This window comes from Notolepis coatsorum, assembly GCF_963971535.1.
Source record: "Notolepis coatsorum genome assembly, chromosome: 3".
Taxonomy (NCBI): domain Eukaryota; kingdom Metazoa; phylum Chordata; class Actinopteri; order Aulopiformes; family Paralepididae; genus Notolepis; species Notolepis coatsorum.
The window spans coordinates 36815749-36839811 of NC_140167.1; the positions used below are offsets into that span (position 1 = coordinate 36815749).

At 42.8% G+C, this 24063-nt stretch overlaps 1 protein-coding gene across 2 annotated transcripts in view; it reads right to left on the reverse strand.

The window, feature by feature from the left end:
• Positions 1–11674: 11674 nt before the first annotated feature.
• pgfb (placental growth factor b) overlaps positions 11675–24063 on the reverse strand; it is a 34787-nt gene continuing 22398 nt past the window's right edge. Inside the window, exons 2-7 of one of the 2 annotated variants that reach the window (XR_014619477.1) lie at positions 19545–19584; positions 15872–16068; positions 13883–13958; positions 13714–13743; positions 13539–13601; positions 11675–13092 (exon numbers count right to left, since the gene is read on the reverse strand). Coding sequence is in view for 1 of the 2 variants with exons in the window: in XM_084310069.1 (XP_084166195.1) it covers positions 13071–13092; positions 13539–13601; positions 13714–13743; positions 13879–13958; positions 15872–16068; positions 19545–19584 (432 nt within the window). In the remaining variant the exon portion in view is untranslated. Of the gene's footprint in view, positions 13093–13538; positions 13602–13713; positions 13744–13878; positions 13959–15871; positions 16069–19544; positions 19585–24063 lie in introns of both variants that reach the window. The other variant, XM_084310069.1, reaches the window with a different exon arrangement.

Genomic DNA, 24063 nt, shown 5'->3' on the forward strand with positions numbered 1-24063 from the left:
ATCATCCACACTTGAGTTCATCCAAAGGTATTTTAACACTCTGAACACATGATCAATGTCATCAGTAAGACTTATCATGCAAAGACTATCTGGCTATTAAGTCCATGCCTTTCTACAGAGGCCATAAAGTAGATTAAATGCTTTGAGTATGAAGCCTGGAACCAACTATGTGAATTGGGACCACACCATCACTTGATGTTGCTGCTATCTTGTTAAGAAATTGACATAATGGTTTAATTCACATTATAGTATGGCTTCAAAATTCGGATGAGTAAACATTATGTTAGAGGTACCATGAAAAAACACAGGTGAGCACCTTGATAAATGCTGAGTCTATTTAAAACTGAAACGTATCTTTGCTTATTAACAGGTTCTTCTTGGGCATCAACCCGGAGAAAGGCTCCAGGGCAAAGAAGCGAAGCGCCATCAACCCTCAAGTGACCACCCTTTTTCGTAAGCTCATAGACTTTGAATGGTCTGCATCTGCATAGACAATCGTCCTTCTCCTGTCGTCCCCTGACGTGAACACCCTTCTTCGGAAGCTCATAGACTTTGAATGGTTTGCAAAGACAATTGTCATGCTCCTGTCGTCCCTGCGCCTCTTTTGTTATTTTGAGTGCCTCTTTTGTTCTTTTGAGTGAGTGCATAAAGTGTATTCATTAGTTCCATTTTCGGGTAAGACCTGGAAGTACTAGTTTCATGGCGACAGTGGCTCGGGAGGTAGAGCAGTCGTCTGGCAATCCGGAGATTCCCGCTCCTCCCCGGGCAGCGTGTCGATGTGTCCTTGAGCAAGACACTTAACCCCTACATGCTCCCGTCGGTGTGTGAATGGGTAAAATGTGCACAAATTGTAAAAAAAAGTTGACCAGAAGTTTATAAAATAATATTTAAAATGTTTATTAGCAATGCCGAGCTTTCAAACCATTGCGTTTCTCTGTCTGAAACCCTCATGCAACTGTGAGTACCTTTGAATTTTCTCTGCGATACTTGTACAACGAGCGGGATTTTCCTATGGGTAAAATGTGCACAAATTGTAAAAAAGAAAACAGCCATTTACCATTTCAAGAATAAGAATATAATTCTTTGTAATAATTCTGTCTTTTGACAATAAAATCCCATAATTAACTCTGAAGAACTGGCGAAATGCTCGTCGTACAAGGTGCATCAGTCAGCTAAAGCCGTTTTGAGCAGTGTTGACCAGAAGTTTATAAAATAATATTTAAAATGTTTATTAGCAATGCCGAGCTTTCAAACCATTGCGTTTCTCTGTCCGAAACCCTCATGCAACTGTGAGTACCTTTGAATTTTCTCTGCAATACTTGTACAACAAGCGTTTCGCAGAGGACCAGTTCTTCACAGTTAATATGGGATTTTCCTATGGGTAAAATGTGCACAAATATGTAAAAAAAGAAGAAAAAAAAGCAGCCATTTACCATTTTACTTACGAATATGATTACTTTGTCTTAGTTTTGCCGTTTTGAGCAGTGTTGACCAGCAGTTTATAAAATAATATTTAAAATGTTTATTAGCAACGCCGAGCTTTCAAACCATTGCATTTCTCTGTTCGAAACTCTCGTGCAACTGTGAGTACCTTTGAATTTTCTCTGCGATACTTGTACAACGAGCGTTTCGCAGAGGACCAGTTCTTCAGAGTTAATATGGGATTTTCCTATGGGTAAAATGTGCACAAATTGTATATAAAAGAAGAAAGAAAACAGCCATTTAACATTTCAAGAATAAGAATATAATTCTTTGTAATATAATTCTGTCTTTTGACAATAAAATCCCATAATTAACTCTGAAGAACTGGCGAAACGCTCGATGTGCAAGGCGCATCAGTCAGCTAAAGCCGTTTTGAGCAGTGTTGACCAACAGTTTATAAAATAATATTTAAAATGTTTATTAGCAACGCCGAGCTTTCAAACCATTGCGTTTCTCTGTCCGAAACTCTTGTGCAACTGAGTACCTTTGAATTTTCTCTGCGATACTTGTACAACGAGCAGGATTTTCCTATGGGTAAAATGTGCACAAATTGTAAAAAAGAAAACAGCCATTTACCATTTCAAGAATAAGAATATAATTCTTTGTATATAATTACTTGTAATAATTCTGTCTTTTGACAATAAATGCCGGCTTACCTCGTGTAATTATTTGTAATAATTCTGTCTTTTGACAATAAATGCTGGCTTACCTAATGTAATTATTTGTAATAATTCTGTCTTTTGACAATAAATGCCGGCTTACCTCGTGTAATTATTTGTAATAATTCTATGTCTTTTGACAATAAATGCTGGCTTACCTCATTTGTGCGTTTGGACTGTTGTTTTTAATGTACAATAGCCTACGTGCATTTTTGAAGTCCAGCGCAGTATACTTCCTGGCAGAAGCTCACACTTTGGTTTTCTGTCATGATTAATCACGTCATCCAATAGTATTTGACAGGAAACTATTGTATGAGCTTCCTCCAGAAGTATACTGGAGCTGGGGACTATACAGTTATGCATACCATTGTAAATTGACTGTTATTTTGCCAAATTATATAATATAATAATTATTATTATTCAATTATTTTGTTGGCAAGTCTGAAAAGTAATGCAAAAGACTTGCCAACAAAATAATTGAAAAATAATAATTATTATATTATATAATTTGGCAAAATAACAGTCAATTTACAATGATAGACATGCATAACTCTATAGTCCCCAGCTCCAGTATACTTCTGGAGGAAGCTCATACAATAGTTTCATGTCAAGATACAATAGGATGACGTGATTAAACACAACAGGAAACCAAAGTGTGACCTTCAGGAAGTGTACTGGAGCTGGACTACAAAAATACATGTAGGCTATTGTAAATACACAATACATTGTTGTAATATATATACAACAAAATAATGTGATATTACAGTAATTTCTTACAATTTGATGTTGTGAAGTCACAATACATTGTTGTAATATATATACAACAAAATAATGTGATATTACAGTAATTTCTTACAATTTGATGTTGTGAAGTCACAATACATTGTTGTAATATATATACAACAAAATAATGTGATATTACAGTAATTTCTTACAATTTGATGTTGTGAAGTCACAATACATTGTTGTAATATATATACAACAAAATAATGTGATATTACAGTAATTTCTTACAATTTGATGTTGTGAAGTCACAATACATTGTTGTAATATATATACAACAGAATAATGTGATATCACAGTAATTTCTTACTGTTAGAAGTTGTGAAATTACAACAATGTATTGTACTACCATTACTGTGAAATTACAACACATTGCTGTGAAGCCATTCACAGTAAATTATTGTGAATCTTACTGTAAAAGTCATGCAAAATATTGCCAGTAATTTATTGTAATATCACAGTAATTTCTTACAGTATGAAGTTGTGAAATTACAACAATGTATTGTACTACCATTACTGTGAAATTACAACACATTGCTGTGAAGCCATTCACAGTAAATTATTGTGAATCTTACTGTAAAAGTCATGCAAAATATTGCCAGTAATTTATTGTAATATCACAGTAATTTCTTACAGTATGAAGTTGTGAAATTACAACAATGTATTGTACTACCATTACTGTGAAAGTACAACACATTGCTGTGAAGCCATTCACAGTAAATTATTGTGAATCTTACTGTAAAAGTCATGCAAAATATTGCCAGTAATTTATTGTAACTTTAGGGTGAAAATTTTTACAGTGTAGGCCTATGTCATATTATGATGAATTGAAAATGGGGGACCCTGATGTAAACAAGACGAAAGTCTTTCTCTGGTCTGCATCCAGAGAATTGTGTGTATTGAGCTGTACTGTATTGTACCCATTCTGCAATCTGTTAATACAATTTTCAATCAATCAATCAATATTTTTTTTTGTTTCGTACATGCTTATGATGAATTGAAAATGAGAGACCCTGATGTAAACAAGACGAAAGTCTTTCTCTGGTCTGCATCCCCTTAACAATTGTGTTGAGCTGTACTGCATTGTACCCATTCTGCAATCTGTTAATACAATTTTCAATCAATCAATCAAGCTGTGGGTCGCATCGGCCGATAAAGTAAATGCCACTATCTAGCAGCGGAGCGGCGTTGGTGTGTTGGTCCTGGGGGGTCCGGGGGTCCTGGGGTTGGAGTGGGGGAGGAAATGTATTTTGTGATGTCTTTTGTGGTGTCTTTTGTGGTGTCTGTAATAGTACAAGTTTGTTTTTATGTTCTGTATTTATTATTGTATTATTGCTATGATGTTATTGTTGCTATTATTATTGTTGTGGTACTGTGTGGTCTTGTTTTATGTTTTAAATGATTTTTAAATATTTGATCATTAAAAAAAAGGTATAGACGAAGATATAAAACATGGGTATGGGGAGTGAGGTTCCACCTGTGATTTCCCCCCAGGGTAGCCAGTGCCACCCATTAAAGATAGTATTACAGCCAAACTGTATTGTGTAGGTTCATAATCTTTGACGGAGGGATAGATTCAAATAGTGTTAGGGTCTGTTGTTTTGACTATTTTGGTTTTGTAACGTCGTTCTCTCAGCTCTGTTGTGTTCACTCAAGGTCTTCAAAAGCAATGAAGCCTATAGACGGATGTAATTTTGCATAACTTTTCTAGACACTTGCTCAAATGTAAAAACGCAGATCTCATTTAATTATGCCCAACTCTGCTCCCACCAAATGTCTGACAAATTGAATAAGTGGATATAAACCCCTCTTGAGAAACCTCTATGGTAAAAGACCATAGGCAAAGTCAAGTTAGACCGCGCTCTCAGTATCTGACACTGGGTGCTGAAATCCCAAACATTTATGAAGAATAAAGCCGAAGGCCGGACCAGCACTCTCAGATTTAAAAAAAATTGTTTTTAATGGCAGCCTATAGTAGAGACATGTTTCGGAACAGGTGTTCCATCTTCAGTGTAATAGGCTAGCAGTGATAGCTTGTAAAAATGGGAGCTATATACCATGTGGGCAGGAAGTGACATCATAGAGGTGAGCTTGGGAATGCTAGTCAACTTTGACCTCCAGAGTAAGGACTTGTTAATGTAGCATGTTGAAAACAAATATATACCAGAAACTTAAATAAGCCAAAAGCAAACACACAATTCTATAAGCAAAGAACCACTACAACAGAAGGAAAACTTTTCTCCATTCATAAAATAATAATAATATACTCATGAAAATAAAAGTAATAAAAAGTCACTTGTAGGAAACAGGATAACAAAATTTTTTCATTCATTCCCTTTGGTACAGAGCCATTAATCAAATGAATATAGTAACCTGTCTCCCCTCTAGAGGGCATTGTAGACTAACGAGTCCCTTAAACCATAAGATTGCATTAGGAGAAAATAGAGAGATACGGTACACCCTTAAGCAAGTACATAGTGGTGCTAATCACTCAAATAAACACTTGAAATGTCAGTAAAAGTGTATATCTCCGGGACCAATGATCCTTTCTTGCTTACTCCTCCGTGGTGGAAGGGGGCCGTCCGGAAACATCGTCTACGGAGGGAGCACAGCGGAGACATCTCCTTCTTAGGTCGGTCTCTGGGCTGCCTGGTAGGCCTGCAGGAGTGCAGGAGGCACCAAGTGTGTAGATAGTCCCGTTCGTCTCCTCGTCTCCAGCATCTCTTATGCCGCTCGATGTCTTGCCTTGGCAATAAGCAGGCCCCTCGGGATGATGGCGTCCTGCCAATAGTTAGTAAGGGTCACGCCATGGAGTAGGATACGAGTCTCTCTCTGCTTCAGGTGAGAATGAGTCTCTTGACTCCATTGTTGTAGCTACGAAAGCTGATGTATATTATCCACTAGGTACAGGGTGAACTGTAAACTCTGGAGCTGCAGGTCTCTAAACTACCAAAGTAGCTATGTATCAAAGTCAAGTTAGACCGCGCTCTCAGTATCTGACACTGGGTGCTGAAATCCCAAACATTTATGAAGAATAAAGCCGAAGGCCGGACCAGCACTCTCAGATTTAAAAAAATTGTTTTTAATGGCAGCCTATAGTACAGACATGTTTCGGAACAGGTGTTCCATCTTCAGTGTAATAGGCTAGCAGTGATAGCTTGTAAAAATGGGAGCTATAAGGACCGCATGAGAGACAGAGCTCTCAGTCCTGTCCATGAGATAGAATCTGACGAAAGGACCCGGGGAGGACCATGCAGCCGCAGCGCAGATGTCCTCCACCGAGACCCCTCTAAGCAGGGCAGCAGAGGCTGCCGGAAATGCGCCCTGATGCCCGCGGGGGGAACCTGTCCAGCCAAGGTGTAACAGAGGGCAACGCCCTCGCACAACCAATGTGACAGGCGTTGTTTTGACAGCGCCTTACCCCTGTCAGGGCCACCGAAACAAACAAATAGTTGACTGGTAGCCCTGAGGTCCCCGTGTATGCTTAAGATATATTGCCAGGGCACGAATGAGACCGGATGGGTGAAGGCTGAGCGATAAGAACCCCGGACAATTTGCGGCACAAAGGCTGGGTCGGGACCACAGAGTAACACTGCTATCATACCCCTGTATAGACAGGTACTCTGGAGTCTGGTCGATCCATATAACCCACCCATGCGTCTAGCAGAGGTGATGGCTGGGAAACACGCAGTCTTGAAAGACAGCTGATCCAATGGCTTACGCTTGAGAGGTTTACAAGGGGCACCCAATAGCCTAACCAGGACTAATTGGAGGTCCCGGGCTAGGGGACAAAACACACTTCAACAGGCTTGAGGCACCATGCTCCCAGCATAAAACGTGTTACAAGAGGGTGGCTGAATAGTGGCTTGCCCTCGAAGCCGATGTGACATGAGGACATAGCCGCGGCATATACCTTAACTGTCGAGGCCGAGAGCCTATCCAAGATAGACTGAAGGAAGGACAGGACCGAGTCCAGAGGATATGACATCGGGTCCAGATCCTCAGCCCGCCACCACTCTTGAAATAATATTATATTTTATATATTATATTATACACCACTTCCCTGCGTAAACCGCTGTAGTGGACGGAGTGCATGCGCTCTGGATGGTATTAATCACATCAGCGTTAATACCTATCCTTTCCAAATTCAACCTCTCAGCAGCCAGGCCATCAGACGCTGACCCAGGACAGGTGGCCGAAACAACGAGCTGCGTGCTTGTGTGCTCCCAGAGACCATGGGACAGGCCATGGCAGAGCCACTAGGAGTTGAATTAGGACCGGGAACCAACAGGCTGATCCCCGGTCCGGCGCAACCAGGATCAGAGTGCTGTGTTCCCAACGTACCCGCTCCAACAGCTAGTGTATCATGTGTATGGGAAACGCATACAGTATACCGTGTGGCCATGGATGTACAGAGAAGGCATCCAATCCCAGAGGGGGGGTTGTCCTTCCGAATGTCTGCGAACCACAGGGGGCACTGGTGGGACTGACTGCCCGCACACAGGTCCACGGTGGCCTCACCGAACTGGTTCCAGATCATTCTGACTATGTCTGGGTCTAGTCTCCACTCGTCTGAGTGGGGACCTCCTCGTTACATTAAGTCTGCCCCCACATTCCCTTTGCCCAGCATGTGGAGAGCCCTCAGGCTGTGCAGATTGCGAGACGCCATAGCCAGAGCTCGACTGTCGCCTGGTGAAGACGGGGGGAGCGTCTGTCCTCGTACGCTAGAAAAAGCGCAGGAATCCCCTATAAGGAGGAAAAATCGGGATGTGAAAATACGCATCCGTCAGGTCTATGGAAGCGGACCTGTCTCCCACCTCGCTGCATGCGGTAGGTGGTCTGACGGTCCATATTCTGAACGGTTCTCCGCAATCGACCGATTGGGAGATATGTCCAGTATGGGCCTGACCCCCCCCCCCCGTTTTCTTGGGTACCAGAAAACAGGGGGTAGACCCTTTCATTATGTCCCATCGCCAGGACTGAAAATGACCTGCTTTGCCAACAGAGACTCGATTCAATTGACCTTTGTTTGGCCAAGGCTGTCGTCGCCGTGACCTCTGATAACAGAGTGGGGTTCAAACCCGTAAACGGAGGGTGGGGGTGTGCGAATTACACTACGAGCCCCAGTCCCAACGTTCTCTCTACCCAGTTCACCATACTGCACTTCTGTAGCCATATGCGGTAAAGGTCGCAAAGCGGTCGTGCGGCCAACCGCCGCTGACCCGCTAAAAACTGTAGGTAAGAGGTCCCGGTCCCTTCCGCCGTGCACTATGCCAGCTGCACCCATGGGGGACCCCGACAGAAACCAGGGGAACACCCGACGTCGTCTCCGTCTCAGAGAGAGGGTGACGCCGTTCCCCAGCTGAGCTAGGGCCCGTCTTCGTGACACACTGGGGATCGCTAGCTCTGCGGCTTGACACATGTACAGTGTAATCTTTTTACTCTGATTGCTTTTAAACTGTAACCCTGTGATGATATTACTATCATCCAAATTACGAGTGCTCCAAACACCGCTGCCTCTGTTAGGACACGTAGTCTGGACAGGGGAAGCACAAGCGTAATACCCGGCCTGGCGAGGGCGGGGCTTGGTGGACCCACGTGCGCCACGACCTTATGTTGAAGGGCACGGGGAATCCCCCTGCAACAAGCAAAGGTAGGGGATATTCGCTCTGTCGCCATGTCTGACGTCATTCTGACAGGGCGGGACCCACATGTGCAAACGGCATCGTGTTTAAGTGTACAGGGATTCCCCCCCCCATGACCTGGGGAGGTTCGCTTGTCACCATATCCGACGTCAGGTTTGTCTTGACCAGTGATGCCAGTAACTAGTTACTAAGTAACTAGTTACTCTAATCTGATAACTTTTTTCAGTAAATAGTCATCTAACTTGTTACTTTTTACAAGCCAGTAATCTATCTAGTGTAATTTGGCTACTTGAGAGAGTGAGAGAGAGATTCATGTTACGCGCGACATTCCGTTGTCTCAGAATGGATTTGGTAGAGAGAGAGAGAGAAAAAAAACTGTTGTCATTCTTATGTTGTGGCAGCAGCAGGGGGGACGACGACGACTTCGTACCCTAGTTACTTTCAATAATCAAGATATCAGTAAAGTAACTAGATTACCTTTTAAAGGAGTAATCAGTAATCGGATCATTTTTATAAGTAATCTGTGGCATCACTGGTCTTGACATGAAAAAACCCTGCGTTTTAGAAGGATTTCTCAGCCTGACAGCCTCGTGTAAAACGTTCCCATACGAGGCTCATTGGGACCCCGGGTTCGACGCCGCACAACCCAGGGCCGAGGCTCCCTCTCCCGCAAGAGGGGCTCACTGCGACTGCGGGGCGGCTCGAACTCTCCCCGGGCTCCAGCGATATTCCGGAGAAGGACCGCCGGCCTAGGGATACACCACGACGAGCGGCAGACAACCAGCGTGACCGTACTGGGAGAGTCCTGACAAGGACTTTTTGGGTGGTGGAATATCCATCTATTTTTTTTTTAAATCTTTTCCCCCCCTCCATTTTCCGATTTTTCTCCCATCCCACTGTTTTAGTCGTTATGCCAATTCCCAACCCCCTTCCTGGTTGTTGCGCACTCCCCCCTACTGTTGGTCCGGGAGGCCGGAGACTGTCACATACTTTCCGCATGTGCAGCCAGCCTGGCAGTGCAGATTCTCACCGGGAGAGTGTAACGTGTGGAAGGTCACACTACCTCCCTCCAGATCCTACCCTCACTGTGCAGGCGCCCCGACCGAACTGTAGGGGTCGCTGTCCACAACGCCCAGGACCCACCCATCAGCTTTCCCACCCCTAACACTGCCAATTGTGTTAGTATGAACGACCAGCCAAGCTGATAGCAACGCCGAGAGCTGGATTCGAACCCAGCGTCTCCAGCGTTGATGGCGAGTGCCTTGCCCACTACACCACCTAGCCGCCCGGAATATCCATCTCTAACTAACAGCAAAACTAAATCGTACTCTCAGCGCTGCAGGTGCTTTTGAACAGCCTTTTTGGGTGAAAAAACTAGGAAGGGTGAGCTTGGCCACTGCACCGGGTTATATACTACCGGAGGTTGGCGTGGCTAGGTAGATGTAGGCACGAGTGTAGTCCAATAGGCAAAGCAAGACGCGGAGCCAGTAGGAAATATAACCATCACGGATATAACCATCTTCTAGAAGTACAACAAACAAGGTGATTGACTGTTGGTTGAACAACATAGTGAATTAGAACAAACCTTTCTCTAGCATGCCAAAAATAATTTGACAATTTGAACACTTTATTACTGCTCAGTTATTTATACACACAAACTTCTTTGGACATTTCTAAAATTGACAAGGCAAAACGTTATAATTTGGTTAATGTTTTAAAGCCCTAATCCGGTTTATTATTATTTGTTTTTACAATTCGCCCAAGTGTAGAGTCGCTAGTTTAGTTTGTAGATTGCTCATTATATGGATTAAAAACCATGTAAACAACCCTTACAACCACACAATAGGCTACAATCAAAAACTCATATCATATTTACCCGTAATTCTAGGGGTGCAACGATATGATTTGAAAGAAGAAAAAAACTTTCCATTTAGTACATTTTCTCGTACTCGTTCTCTTTCCTACAGGTCTGTGTTTCTAAGGACCTTGGATAACACTATGCACACACGCACAATCGAAAGGGAGAGACAGGTGGCGGCTGGGTGGCACAGCGGACATTGCGCTCGTCACCAACGCAAGAGACACCGGGTTCGACTCCGGCTGTCGGCGTTGCCTCAGGCTTGGGCCGGCCGTCATACTAACTCAATTGGCAGAGTTAGCGGGTGGAAGTCGATGGGTGGTAATCTGGACGTTGTGGACAGCGACTCCTACAGGTCGGTTGGGGGACGCCTGCACAGCAGAGACAGGAAATGGCGGGGGTAGTGTGAGCCTCCCACACGTTACACCTCGCCAATGAGAGTCCCCGCTGGCAGGTGAAAAGATGTGACAGGCTGCCTCCACATGTATCGGAGGGGACATGTGATGCAAGGCTTCTATCCTCCCTACAACCGGCCAGTGGGGGGCATATGCGAGCAACGTTCAAGACAGGGGAGAATTGGCACAGCAAAATTGGGATGGGAGAAAAATTTTAAAAGAGGAGAAAAAGTGGATAAAAAAGAAAAGAAAGGGAGAGATGGGGCAGAGAAGCACACAATCAGCTGTTTGTGCGTATAAACAGGGGTGCGTTGCTCATGGGACGGGGTTGCATGCCGAGCAACCGGCTCTGTGAGCAGAAGCATGCGCACGCACATGCACGGATGTGCACGCAGGAATTACATTCCATTCCTAGAGGCAATTAGGCATTGTCTTTAGTCTGTGCGCACGCGAGGGAACATGTATGCGTGGGAGCGCGCGTGCACGTGGCGTCATTAAAACACAGTGCAACCAGCTTTGAAATCACCAACGCACCCCTGCGTATAAAGTCTGTGGTGGTGTGCGTTTGTTCTCGCCTGTAACTTCATGTGGGAGATTGTCCGCTGTTATCCACGTAGTTTCTTAAAGGTAGAATCTGTATTGCCATCAAACAATGACCTCGAGGCAAAATAGCCCCTCTGCACTTTTTTTGGTTGGGTTAGAGTTGAGTGGGGATAGCGGAGAGGTTGCTATTGCTGACCACACCTCTGCCAATAGAGGACTGGAGAAATTCACACTATAGTTACTATATGTTTTGGAATGGTTAGTCCACCAGGAAACCAAATTAAGCCAAATACCACTCCAGAAACGGGGAAAGGTGTCATTTTCAAAGAAAATGTACACTTTTTGTAGTGTTTAATTTACACACACTTTGGGGTGGTAAAAATGGGTAAAAATAACATGGACAAAATGGAATTTGAGAAAAAACTAAACAGATTTTACAAGGCCCTAATCATTTTCAAACGGGTTTGTTATTGCTAGGTTTAAAGCTACATTTAACCAGGTTTAACTGGTGGTAGGCACATGTTATGGTTAACAGATATTAACACAATATTTAATTAAGGTTCATTTTCATGTCGTGTTTACAACTTTGAAATATAAATTGTAATTCTCTGAGCCAAACCAAGCGGTGTGGTATACATGTCATCTATAATTAGAGCTCTGTAAGAATACAATTTAATGCATAAAATAATCAAAAGTCGATTCTTAGTTATTTCGTGTTAGTCCTTGTAATCAAGAGCTCAGTCAATCAACTAGAATGGAAACATGTCTCGTCCCTATTTGAAATGATTGGTGGGGGAGTTACCCATTTGTGTTTACATTTTGAATCGCGGATTGGGCCTTTAATTATGACATTGGAGATACAGTTTATAAGATATATGCGGTCCCAGGGTGTCCCAAATGGACCTATGCTATGGTTGGTGATTAAGGACAACTATAAAAATGTATGTTGTCTTGTCAAACAATCGCTAAGCAGACTGTACATATCAATATGAGGCATTTGTTTTCATTACTTATGTCAACTGATGATACAGTGGCCCAATTTCCCCAAAGGTTTTCTCTGAATTTCTAAACATTGTTCCATCAGATTACAAGAACATTGGGTAAAACAAATCGTTTGCTTCTAAAAACCACTAGAGGGAGACATTCCATTGTGGGAATTTGATGAAGCCACAACCTACTCAAGTAATCCAACACTATATTCATAACAAGATAAGGCATTTTATTGGTCCTTAATGAAGTTTGAATGAAGGATCACAAACTTGCTCCAAGTTGTAGGTCCAATGAATATTTGCCTGTATCAATAAATATAATTTCAAACAAGAGTAACCAGCATTAAAACACCAAAAGAGATGTGAAAATAACAATAGCCAAATAATATCAATGGTATAAAAGAGAAGGCATCAGTCCTATTGTCAGTCTGTTTGGTCCTCCATTGCACTGGTTCCCAGGGGTGTCCACTGTGTCATGTGTGTAACAGAGCTGTTTCCACCTATCAAAAAGGCACACGTCCTGTTGAACCTTGGTTAAAAAGAAAAAAATAACGCTCTCCCCATCAACAGGAGGGCATGTCACCATAACAACCCAGCTGCTTGAGTCTCTTGCTGCAGACAGACAGACACAGTATTGATAGATGAGCTTAGTAGACTCTTGATGCTGTCATCGGGCAGGAAATAAATAGAGAGCCATGTCGCCACAGGAGAAGCAGTTACCTGCGAGGCGTCTGGCACCTGGAAAACACAAACGTGAATAATATCACATAAACATTGTCTTCAAGGTGGGGGTGTAACGGATAACATGCAATTTGATTATGGGAAAAAGTAGGCTGAACATAATTGAGTTAATACAATTCACCGGATACCGGGAAAAACAGGTGATTATTACTATAAGTAACACGTTTGAAGGTAAAAATGTGTTTTCTGGAGATTATACCCATGTATAATGGTAATTCATGGTTGTGGACTTGTGGTTGATGATAATAACATTAGTAAAACAGCAGTTTAATAAAATCATATTGGAATCAATTGTCTTTTTTGACCCCCCTTTCATATTCTATGCATTTTGGAAGCAAAGTAGCCTAATTATGTCATGCTCAGGTTGGTTTCCTTTCCACCCACCCCAACCTGAGCATGACATAAGAGCAAAATGAACGATGTGCAGTAGAATGTCCCCCAACCTGTCACAGTCTTTCACCCTCTGCCTCTCCTTCCTCCTCCTGCCTCTTCCTCTGAGTCGCCTCCTGCATGGGGAACGACATCAGAAAACAATGAGATGATCCCGCTCCTCCCTCGTGCTTCTACTCCATTCATCAACTACAAAACTGGCGTTATGGTATTTAAAACTCATGTTACCGTTCAGCCTTTGCGATGGGCTTCTTGACTCTAGAGGATCAAATAGATGAATAAATGAAAACAAATGATTAACTGAAGTATTATATTTGGACATTCATTCGTATAATTTATTGCGATGACCGATGTTCATGGTGCTGTAAAGCATGGAGTGTTTATTTCTCTTACCTACATTCACATGTCTGGTGCTCCACAAACGTCATCTCAACATATTCTTGACCCTGCTCTGCTGGCTTGATTTTCAACAGCTGAGAATAGAGACAGAGGTTGAGAAAGGGTACAATAAAGGAGCAAGTGATTATAAATCAGACCGGCACATCTGGGTACTTTGGCATTTTTTTGCGGCCACTCCTACTTTTTGGGAAAACACACACACTGTTCCTATTGACCATCATTGTATTTGGCCTGGTATCAGAATGCTTACTTTGTTTGAAAAGTTTGTTTTGTCAGTGCATCATGTTAAGTCAAGCAAGTACACCGGCCACCACTGAGCGTCCACACCATTGTGAAAAGTTATGTTTGATTAGTTTTCAGGCCTATTTCCCCAGTCAGCTGCAAGATATTTCCTCAATTCCCTACCTACACATTTAATATTAACCTATGAATCTTATGACCTAAAACTAAGACTATTTCTGGGCAACGATGGTCTTCAGTGTGATTTATATCCGTATGTTTTCTCCTAAAGTTGTAATTTATGAAACATTTTATGATCCTCCAATGTACAGCCCCACCCCACCTACCCAACCTCCCCCAATGTACAGTTTTTACGTCAAATGTATATACTCTTTTCTGGACTCTTTTTGTATCACAAACAGTACTGTATTTGCAAATCTGGTATGTCATAAATGTATAGATGTAGCAGTACTGTCTATCTGTATGTCATGTATAATATATGTCCTGATGAATTGAAAATGGGGGACCCTGATGTAAACAAGACGAAAGTCTTTCTCTGGTCTGCATCCCCTTAACAATTGTGTGTATTGAGCTGTACTGTATTGTACCCATTCTGCAATCTGTTAATAAAGTTTTCAATCAATCAATCAATCAATTAATCAATCCCTTTTTATTCCCCAAGTTGTTTTCTCCCAAAAGGTGGAAATTCAGTGCGATTGATATATTGTCGGTCTGATATATATATATATATATATAACCAGAAGAAAATAGCCATTGACCTAATAAAGGAACCACGCATTTATCATACATTAATTTGGCAGATACTCCTAAAGGTCCTATATAGTGAAAAACTCACTTTTTCAGTGCTTGTGCACATACATCTCTGTCCTACTAACACTTAAACTGTGAAATAAGACAACCCAGTTGGATTTTTCACCCAGCCCATATTCAGAAACTGTGCCTTTAAACGAGTTGTTTGAACTTCTGTCTTTAAAGTTGAACCTAAAATATGTTTCTGACAACATTTTTAGTGGTAGGTTTGATGATATTGCTGGATCTTGAGTCATATTTGATCTACAATGCCTAGTTTGACAGTTTGATCCGAATTTCATTCGATGGTACAGGCTCATACAGAATTGCTACATGTCGTATATGATGACAAACATGTGTGCAACGTCAGGCCTAGTGTCTCTCGAGATTCTGCAAATTAGCGGTTGCACTTTACTGCTACTTTGCACTCTGGTTAGATGCCGACTTCATTACGTTGTACTTGTGCAATGACAATACATTTAGTCTAATCGAATTTGTACAATCAAGGTGGCTCACTCGTTACAGACACAGAAACAGAGAACAGGACTGAAACAGAGGGGTATAGAGAGAGTTTCCGCTAAGAAAACGTAAAAGGCACGTTTACCAGATCTCAAAGACCTATTTAACTTGTTGGAAAGGACTACAATATGGGACCTTTAACCAGAGTGACTTACAGCAAGTACAGCAGTAGAATGAGCTCAAATTCTAGGATCACCAATATAGCAAAATAGTAGAGGAGTAGAGAGGACAAATAAAAGGTTACGTGGCCTGAGAATATTTTTAGGAATTGTTCAAATTAGAAGGTTCACTACAAATGAACAAGTATCTAAGGACAAAGAAGACCCAAGCACAGCTTTCTTTTTTTTTTTTTTGCAAGTAGCCTGATGCACGGATGTGGAGAAGAGATGGGAGGTGAAATGGTTTTCATGATTTTATTTATTATTGGCAACTATCTCACCTGCATGGTGACATTTGAGGTCTGGGTGGGATGGCACTCCAGGTTCTCGTCTCCACAGCAACCGGCGCATCGCACCAGGGGCACGCAGGACGGGCTGTAGATGTGCTCCACCTCCCCCGGGTACTCCTGCACCACCTCCACCAGCTTCTCGATGGTCCGACAGAAGCTCCGACCCCACACCTCCTGGAACATCATCACTGTGGGGAGAGAGAGAGGAAGGAGGAGACAGGTGAGAGGTCGTTCTGGGAGGATGAAACAGGTGTTGCCGGGTAGAGAGCGAGTAAAGGGCATGTTGGGAGGGATTAGCATCCCATTTTGGGTGGGAGATGCATGTGAATTTGCATAATGATGCGTTACTACACTGTTATTAACTGAATACATCAACCTGGTTGAAGCAGGCGACAGACTTTTTACATTCACCTGGTGTGTGTGTATGTATGTATGTATGTATGTATGTATGTATGTATGTATGTATGTATGTATGTATGTGTGTGTGTGTGTGTGTGTGTGTGTGTGTGTGTGTGTGTGTGTGTGTGTGTGTGTGTGTGTGTGTGTGTGTGTGTGTGTGTGTGTGTGTGTGTGTGTGTGTGTGTGTGTGTGTGTGTGTGTGTGTGTGTGTGTGTTTATAAAGGTTGATTCGAACAGTTGGAATGATATGCTCCTGTTTGCGGACGACTCAGCCCTGCTGGTCTCTGACAAGAACAAGTTACAGGTTGAAAAAGCCCTCAGCTCGGAACTAGGCAAAATCTGCATATGGCTCGCCGACAACAAACTATCATTACACATGGGCAAAACAGAGTCCATTCTCTTCGGTTCAAATAACAAACTCAGCAAGACCGACGGCTTCTCGGTTACAGTGGGTGACAATATTATCACAAGGAAAGATGAAATTACCTACCTGGGTTCCATCCTAGAGGCTAATCTTTCCTGTGACAAAATGGCATCCAATGTAATAAAAAAAGTCAACCAACGAACGCGATTCTTGTACCGGATCTCCTCTCTGGTAAACAAGAATACCCTGAAGACTCTAGCAGGAGCACTCATTCAAGGGTACTACGACTATGCTTGCACCTCATGGTACCAAAGCACCTCAAAGGCACTAAAAAACAAATTACAAACATCTCAAAACAAGCTAGTCAGACTACTACTTGACCTGACTCCTAGAACCCACCTCACCCCTGCCCACTTTGACAACCTAGGATGGCTTAGAGTAGACGACAGAGTACAGCAACTTGCAATGGGCCTGGTCTACAAGATACACTACGCGACCAAGGTACCCATGTACATGTCAAAATACTTCCCAAAGGTCAGTGAATACCACGATCACAACACCAGAGGGAGCTCCACAAATCATGTAAAACCCAGATTCGGATCAAACAAGGGACTAAACACGTTTCGCAATTATGCCACATCAATGTGGAACGCCCTACCTAAAGCTGTAAAGGAATGTGAATCACTACCCACCTTCAAAAACACTCTCAAAAAACACCTACGTGAGACTGCAATTCGAAACTGGCCCCTACAAATGTCCTAACCTAGTTGTACAGTAAATGACCAAGTAAGGCTTTGTCAATATTCCAATGTACAGTGTAAAATGTGTGTGTGTCCCCTTGTGTGTGTGTCCCCTTCCCAACCCCCCCCCCCCCCCCACCTCCAATGTACAGCCCTCACCCAACCCACCCAACCCCACCCCACCCAACCAACCTCCTCCAATGTACAGTTTCTATGCCAAATGTATATACACTCCTTTTCTGGACACTTTTGTATCACAAACAGTACTGTATTTGCAAATCTGATATGTCATAAATGTATAGATGTAGCAGTACTGTCTATCTGTATGTCATGTATGTCATATATGTTATGATGAATTGAAAATGGGGGACCCTGATGTAAACAAGTCGAAAGTCTTTCTCTGGTCTGCATCCCCTTAACAATTGTATGTATTGAGCTGTACTGTACTGTACCCATTCTGCAATCTGTTAATAAACTTTTCAATCAATCAATCAATCAATGCAACCTTTTATTGGAAGCATTTTCTTTTGCTATTCACTTACACCGTCACAATAAGTGCATCCTGTATATTCAATCAAGAGTGCGCTCAATCTCACTTTAAGTAACTCCCATACGCCGCTAACAACAGCAGACTCATTAAATGCCCATGCAAACATAAAACCTCTTGCGATGCGCCTGTGTACATCCTGTTTTCATTTTGAAGAAAAAAAAGTGTTTGTATAATGCATGCTTTCCGGTGGGAGCATGTGTGAAAGTGTCCCAAATGCAGGCAGCAAGGAGAGGGGGGTGGGGGTGGGGGGTCAAGGCCAACCATGGCCGAACAAACAGAGAGAAGAGAAAACAAACGCTGGAAACATCATGGCCATGAGCAGAACCTGGCTGGAGCCGCATCTGACCTCCCCACAGGCACCTCTGGGACCCATGGGACCCCCTGGGTCACTGCATGGAGCCTGACACCACAACAACTGTTTATAAAAGCAGACAGGCAGGCGAGGGGGAGGAGAGGGCTATGAGGAGATGGGGGGGGGGGGGACAGTACAGCGCTGTAAGACAGTCTCTGTGACGCTAGGCGGTGGGTAACCTTTTAACTTGTCCATGGTTCTCTCTTAGCATCTTGTCTGCTTTTCTTCCTGTCTCCCCTCAATGTCTCTCACCATTTCCTTTGTAGCCGTGTTGGTTCGCAGCGGAGTTAGATGAGGGAGTAGATGAGACAGGGATGGGTGGTCCTGTGCAGGTTAGTGTGGGATTCGAATCCCACTGGGGACCACTTGTGCTAAACCTGTCTGTATGCATGCATGGCGCTGTAAGGTGCTCTGGATAAGATAACACATGGCAAGATCTCTGTATGTGGATGATATGATGGTGTTGTGGATTATATGATGGTGTTGTGGTTGTATGTGTATTATATGATGGTGTTGTGGCTGTATGTGGATTATATGATGGTGTTGTGGCTGTATGTGGATGATGTGATGGTGTTGTGGCCTGTACTTCATCCATCACCTCTTGTATATCCAGACTGGGGGCTCTGGAGGAAAGCCACCCTGACCTTGGTCAATCCCTGCTTGTGCTTGACATACCCTGTTACTCTCCAAATTCAGACCTGATTAACTGACTGGCTCACAAAGGATTCACAGAATAGATTATTTTCAACAGTGCATAGTCATATAAACAAGTGGTTTTCAACCTGGAGTCGGGGCCCGCTCCTCCCAGGGGGTCACAAGATGATTTTAGAGGGGTTGTGAAAATACATGCAAACACATTATCATATTCATAATCTTTGGTATCGATTATTTTTTTATTTTATTTATTTTAAATAATGAATACTTGAAGCCACATTATTAATGCCTGAAAATCAATCAATCAATCAAATCAATATTCGTGTCAAAGTTCACCATTATGTGCTTCTGCTTGACTATGCCAGGGGTCATGAATAGGCCTTCCTCTGTTTCTAGAAGTCCACCAACTAAAAAGGTTGAGATTGAGAATCACTCATAATGTTAATAAACAGATACAGCCTGTTTTCTTGTAAACACACACCAATAAAGATATAGGTGGGATACAGGGTGAAGTAGTAGTAAGAACCTTGTGAAAATAATATGACCATCATAGGCCACATTCTTCTTTTGTGAGTGTGTAGAGAAAGCAAAGTAGAAATTCTTACCTTCAGATGTGCTGTTGTCTGTACTCGGTACGTGTATGCTCTGCAAAACAGCAAACAAGCAAAAAGGAAAAAGAAGAAAGATTTTAGTTTAAATCATTCATCTGCCCTTCACCTGTACTGTGACACTAGAGACGGCTTCAACATCAGCATTCTAAATGGACTCAAGTTGATTAATTATTTAGTTTACTAATATCACTAGCTTACAGGAAATAAACTTGGGTCCAAGTTGTAGCAATGCTAAAATGCTAAAAATGCAATTCCACTGAAAGTGTCTTAATAGTCCTGGACGGTAAGACCGTGGATATTTCATACCGACAAACACAAGCAGACATTGTGATGTAGCAGTATGATGAGGACGAGACAGCACACTTCAACAGACGGGACAGGGAGGATGACAAAGGAAGGGAGAAGCACATCCACACCCCAATCGATGACAAGCCTCCCCCTGTGAGCAATGCCCCACAAGGCACCCAACTCACACTTTAGTACCACAGCAACACAATGCTACAACAAAAGTTCCAAATGACAGCCAGCTGTGTATAATACAACCGTGATGGGTAAATCCAACACAGAAATCATGTCCTCTAGTGGTAAAGGCTGGAATTACTGTAGGTGAGAGCAGGAGGAAAATGCTGCCCCCCCCCCCCCCCCCCCCCCCAAATCCCTACTGTGGAAAAGTCCTCTTGACAAGCACCAGATCCAGTCTCTTATATATCACATTCCACTGTGTGCCCAACTGTTTAGGTTCAAAAGCTGTTTCCTGTGGTGTAAGATTCAGTTCCCTATTTATTTTCCCATTGGTGATTTCCCGCTCTGTCTTGAGTCTTTCCCATCGTCCCATGATAAACAAGGGTGCGTTTTCTCATTTGTCTGGGAAAATACAAAACCTCTGGGTGACTCCGTCTCAGGAAGACAAATCTTCCATTTGATAAAATACCCTCCGGCAGAAGCCCTGGGATAGGCGACGACGGGCCGCCCGACCCGGCTTCCTCAATCGGTCATCTCCGCTGGGGGTGTGGAGTTTCACACAATCTGTCTCAGTGATGACACAGTATAATGATATACTGCATGTGCGTGTGTATACACTCAATTACAGTTACATCACCTGATCCGACGTTGGGTTATATAATGTACTGACAGGGGAATGTAAAGATAGGATGGAGTTATGTGTGTGTTGCCTTTCGACACCATCGGCGGCGTTTCAGAACGGCCTCCCTTCCTGTTATGGACTGAACAAGCGTGAGGATAGTATCTGTCAGTGGTATGGCTCCAATCAGACACATTTCTTTCAAACAATGTGAATGAAGTGGAATGTCCTGCTTTCATAATGATGATGCATCCGTTGCATACACACACACACACACACACACACACACACACACACACACACACACACACACACACACACACACACACACACACACACACACTTCCAGAAGTTCCTCTTTAAGCGTTTCTTGTATCTCTGTGGTGAGAAAGCCAGGCCAGTCTGTGTTGTATGTGGCTGGATTATACGGTCAGACGTCTTGTTCTACGCTCAGACACCTAACGGAAGAAACACGACACCTGTCTGTGATTAGTCTCGCTCTTGTGTTACCTGGATTATTCAGGACACCTCCCCTCGTCACACTGATCGGAGAGCTGCCTGGTCGCTGGGGCCAAAATGTACTACAGCTGATATAGACTGCATTCACATTGCAGCCCAATAACCCATTAATCCTGTAGGACTGTAGGATTGAGCCCAGAATGAAACAAGCTCATATAAACACGTCAATCAGGCTAGTGTAACCCGATCTGCCTTACCCGGGGTGGAAAACTTCTGGTTGAAAGACCCGAACTGACCCTTTTGGAAACATATTCATTGCGACAGCAGTGCTACTCCATAGACAGGCGTTACACAGAACTGTATCTACTGTACAAGAGCACCGCGGGACATTATTAAGCTCCAGTATCATACTATTCTTCATGCACAGCATGATAGGGATTGGGTTCAGTTCACAGATTGTTAAAAGTCATTACCCAGTCAGTGGGGCACTGATTCCATCTTTTCCACCCTCTCCAACAATACCAGAGTCAAAGAGTAGACCCTCTTCCTAGTGTTAATTGGCATATGATTAGCCCCTTTCTTTCCTTCTCTGGCCTTTCATGCACTTTATGAGAGGGTTGCTCCACATCACAAGGGCTTTCTTGGCCATGGTCTTGGATGCCTCTTGGGTCTGTGGCGGAATAGGATCTTTTGTGGATTTTCTGACCCGGGGGTTATGGGGGTGAGCCTGGACATGACGAGGCATGCTTGGCACCTCCCGTGGTTGACACCAAGAGGAGTGAGCTTCCCCCCAAAAAAGGCTGGCAGATTAGCGAGACTGCCTGAGGATCCTCACATAGACACTCCTTACTTACTCACTGTGTGCATGTGGATTTGTGAGGATGACTTGGAGGTGATTCAGGTCTGAGGGGAAAAGAGATCCTTTTGAAATTCCAAACAAGTCTTGAGCTATAGTTACAGGGAAACCGTTACTTATATTCCAACTATTGCGGGCTGATGTAAAAATTTTCCATAGTGTATGTTTTTCCCTTAAAGGAACACGCCAACTTTTGGGGAAATTAGCTTATTTGCCATCTACCCTGGAGTTAGACAAGTAGATACTGTACATACCCTTATCTTCTCTGTGCATGCATTAGGCTTAGGGAACAGCTGTACCATTAGCCTAGCTTAGCGTCATTCACTGGAAGTAGCTGTGCCAGTGTAGCCTAGTTCCCAACAGTCACGAAATACACTCCAAAACGTTCCTGTAAACATGTTGTGACCTTTACCATGTGAAAAAAAAAGAAGAAAATAAAAATTACATTTTCGTTTTCTAAGCAGATCAGCTCGGAAAACTCTAAATTTTCTTTTGCCCAACCACTGCTGCCTGGGCGCAGTGATTTCATCAACTCAAAAGCCCAGTTTTTCAAGCCTAATGCATGCACAGAGAAGAAAAGGGTATGTATCTGCTGTCTAACTCCAGGATAGATGGCAAATAAGCGAATTTCCCCAAAAGTTGGCGTGTTCCTTTTTACAAGGTTTTGCTTATTAACACATCGCTGGGAATTTAGATATGATGGTATTCTAATGGGACATTCAACAACAACAACAACAACAACAAAACTGCGGCTGTTACCAACAATAGCAGCGCAAACTATTTGCTTTATACTTTAATTTGTTCCATGGGGTTCAGGCTCCTTTCCCTGCTAAATCTAAGAAAGCCCTTTAAATCCCACTGTTATGCACCCAAAGCAGTGGGGAGTGGAACATAATTAAGCATTATGAAGAGCAGTTCACATGAGCAACAGAATACAGTGCAGATTCATATTCATACACTATGTATCAATGAAGAGAAACATGGGCTATCTTTATCAACATTCTATATCTATATATGTACATATCCCTACCTACTCTTACTAGTTATGCTGCTGGCTAGTATGACTTGCTACCATAATGTCTTTATACCTGTATCACTGTATATATTAATACTACAACTCTGTACATACATCTAATTAGCACTACTAATTACTAATTAGTATTACTAATTTATATATTTTATACCCAGTTTAATCACCTGTACATTTTCATTGTACTGTACTGTACTTCATGTAATGCATTGTACAATTTATTAGTAATTTATCATTAAAGTAGCTCTAAATCACTCATAATAAACTGCATTGGGAGCTGTGGTACATCACTGTGGATAAAATAGGTTATGGAAGGTTCTGTTTGGTGATGGGCCAGGGGGCTCCTATGGAGAGGCCATTCTCATCGGCTACTTATCATGCTGGTGGTGTCGTAGGGTTCACGTTCCCCTGTGGCCCAGCTCCAATGCTTAGTCCTGTAGTTGTAGACATTTGCATTAGGGTTGCATGTCTCAGCTCACAAAAGTCGTAGTCGAGAGTCATAGAATTTAATATACCAAGCCTTTAAATTGTGCCCCCCACATGCAATCGTTCAGAATGATCTCTTTAAAGTCTGTGTGAAGGAAATAATTTACACAGAGAATTGTTTTTAAACACATTATACATGTTATAAAGTAATTGCTGAAAAGACTGTGAACTATGTAGTACTGAATTAGACTGTTGGGCGGACCTGAAATCATGGCTGGATGACGCACAAGCCATACTTAGGTTGTTTTTAACTGAGGTAAATTGCTTATGTAAATTGAGACAGAGAGAGAAATACATGGAGAGAGAAGAGGCAGGGAGGGAGGGAGAGAGGATGGAGGGAAAGAGAGAAGAGCATGAGAGAGAGGTGTGGTTTCAGAGCAGAAAATACTGCTTATTTTCTCACGATTTTGAAACCTAATTTTATATACTTGGTGATTTTTCAATCATTCAAATTTGGCTGGGTGGTTGATAACACATTTCTCTGTGGTGTGACAAACTCTGAACACGTTTATTATTGCTTCACACAGACTTTAAGTCTAGCACTTAGAAAGGGTTAACTCAGGTTATCTGGTGTGGATATGGGATGCTACACGGATATGTA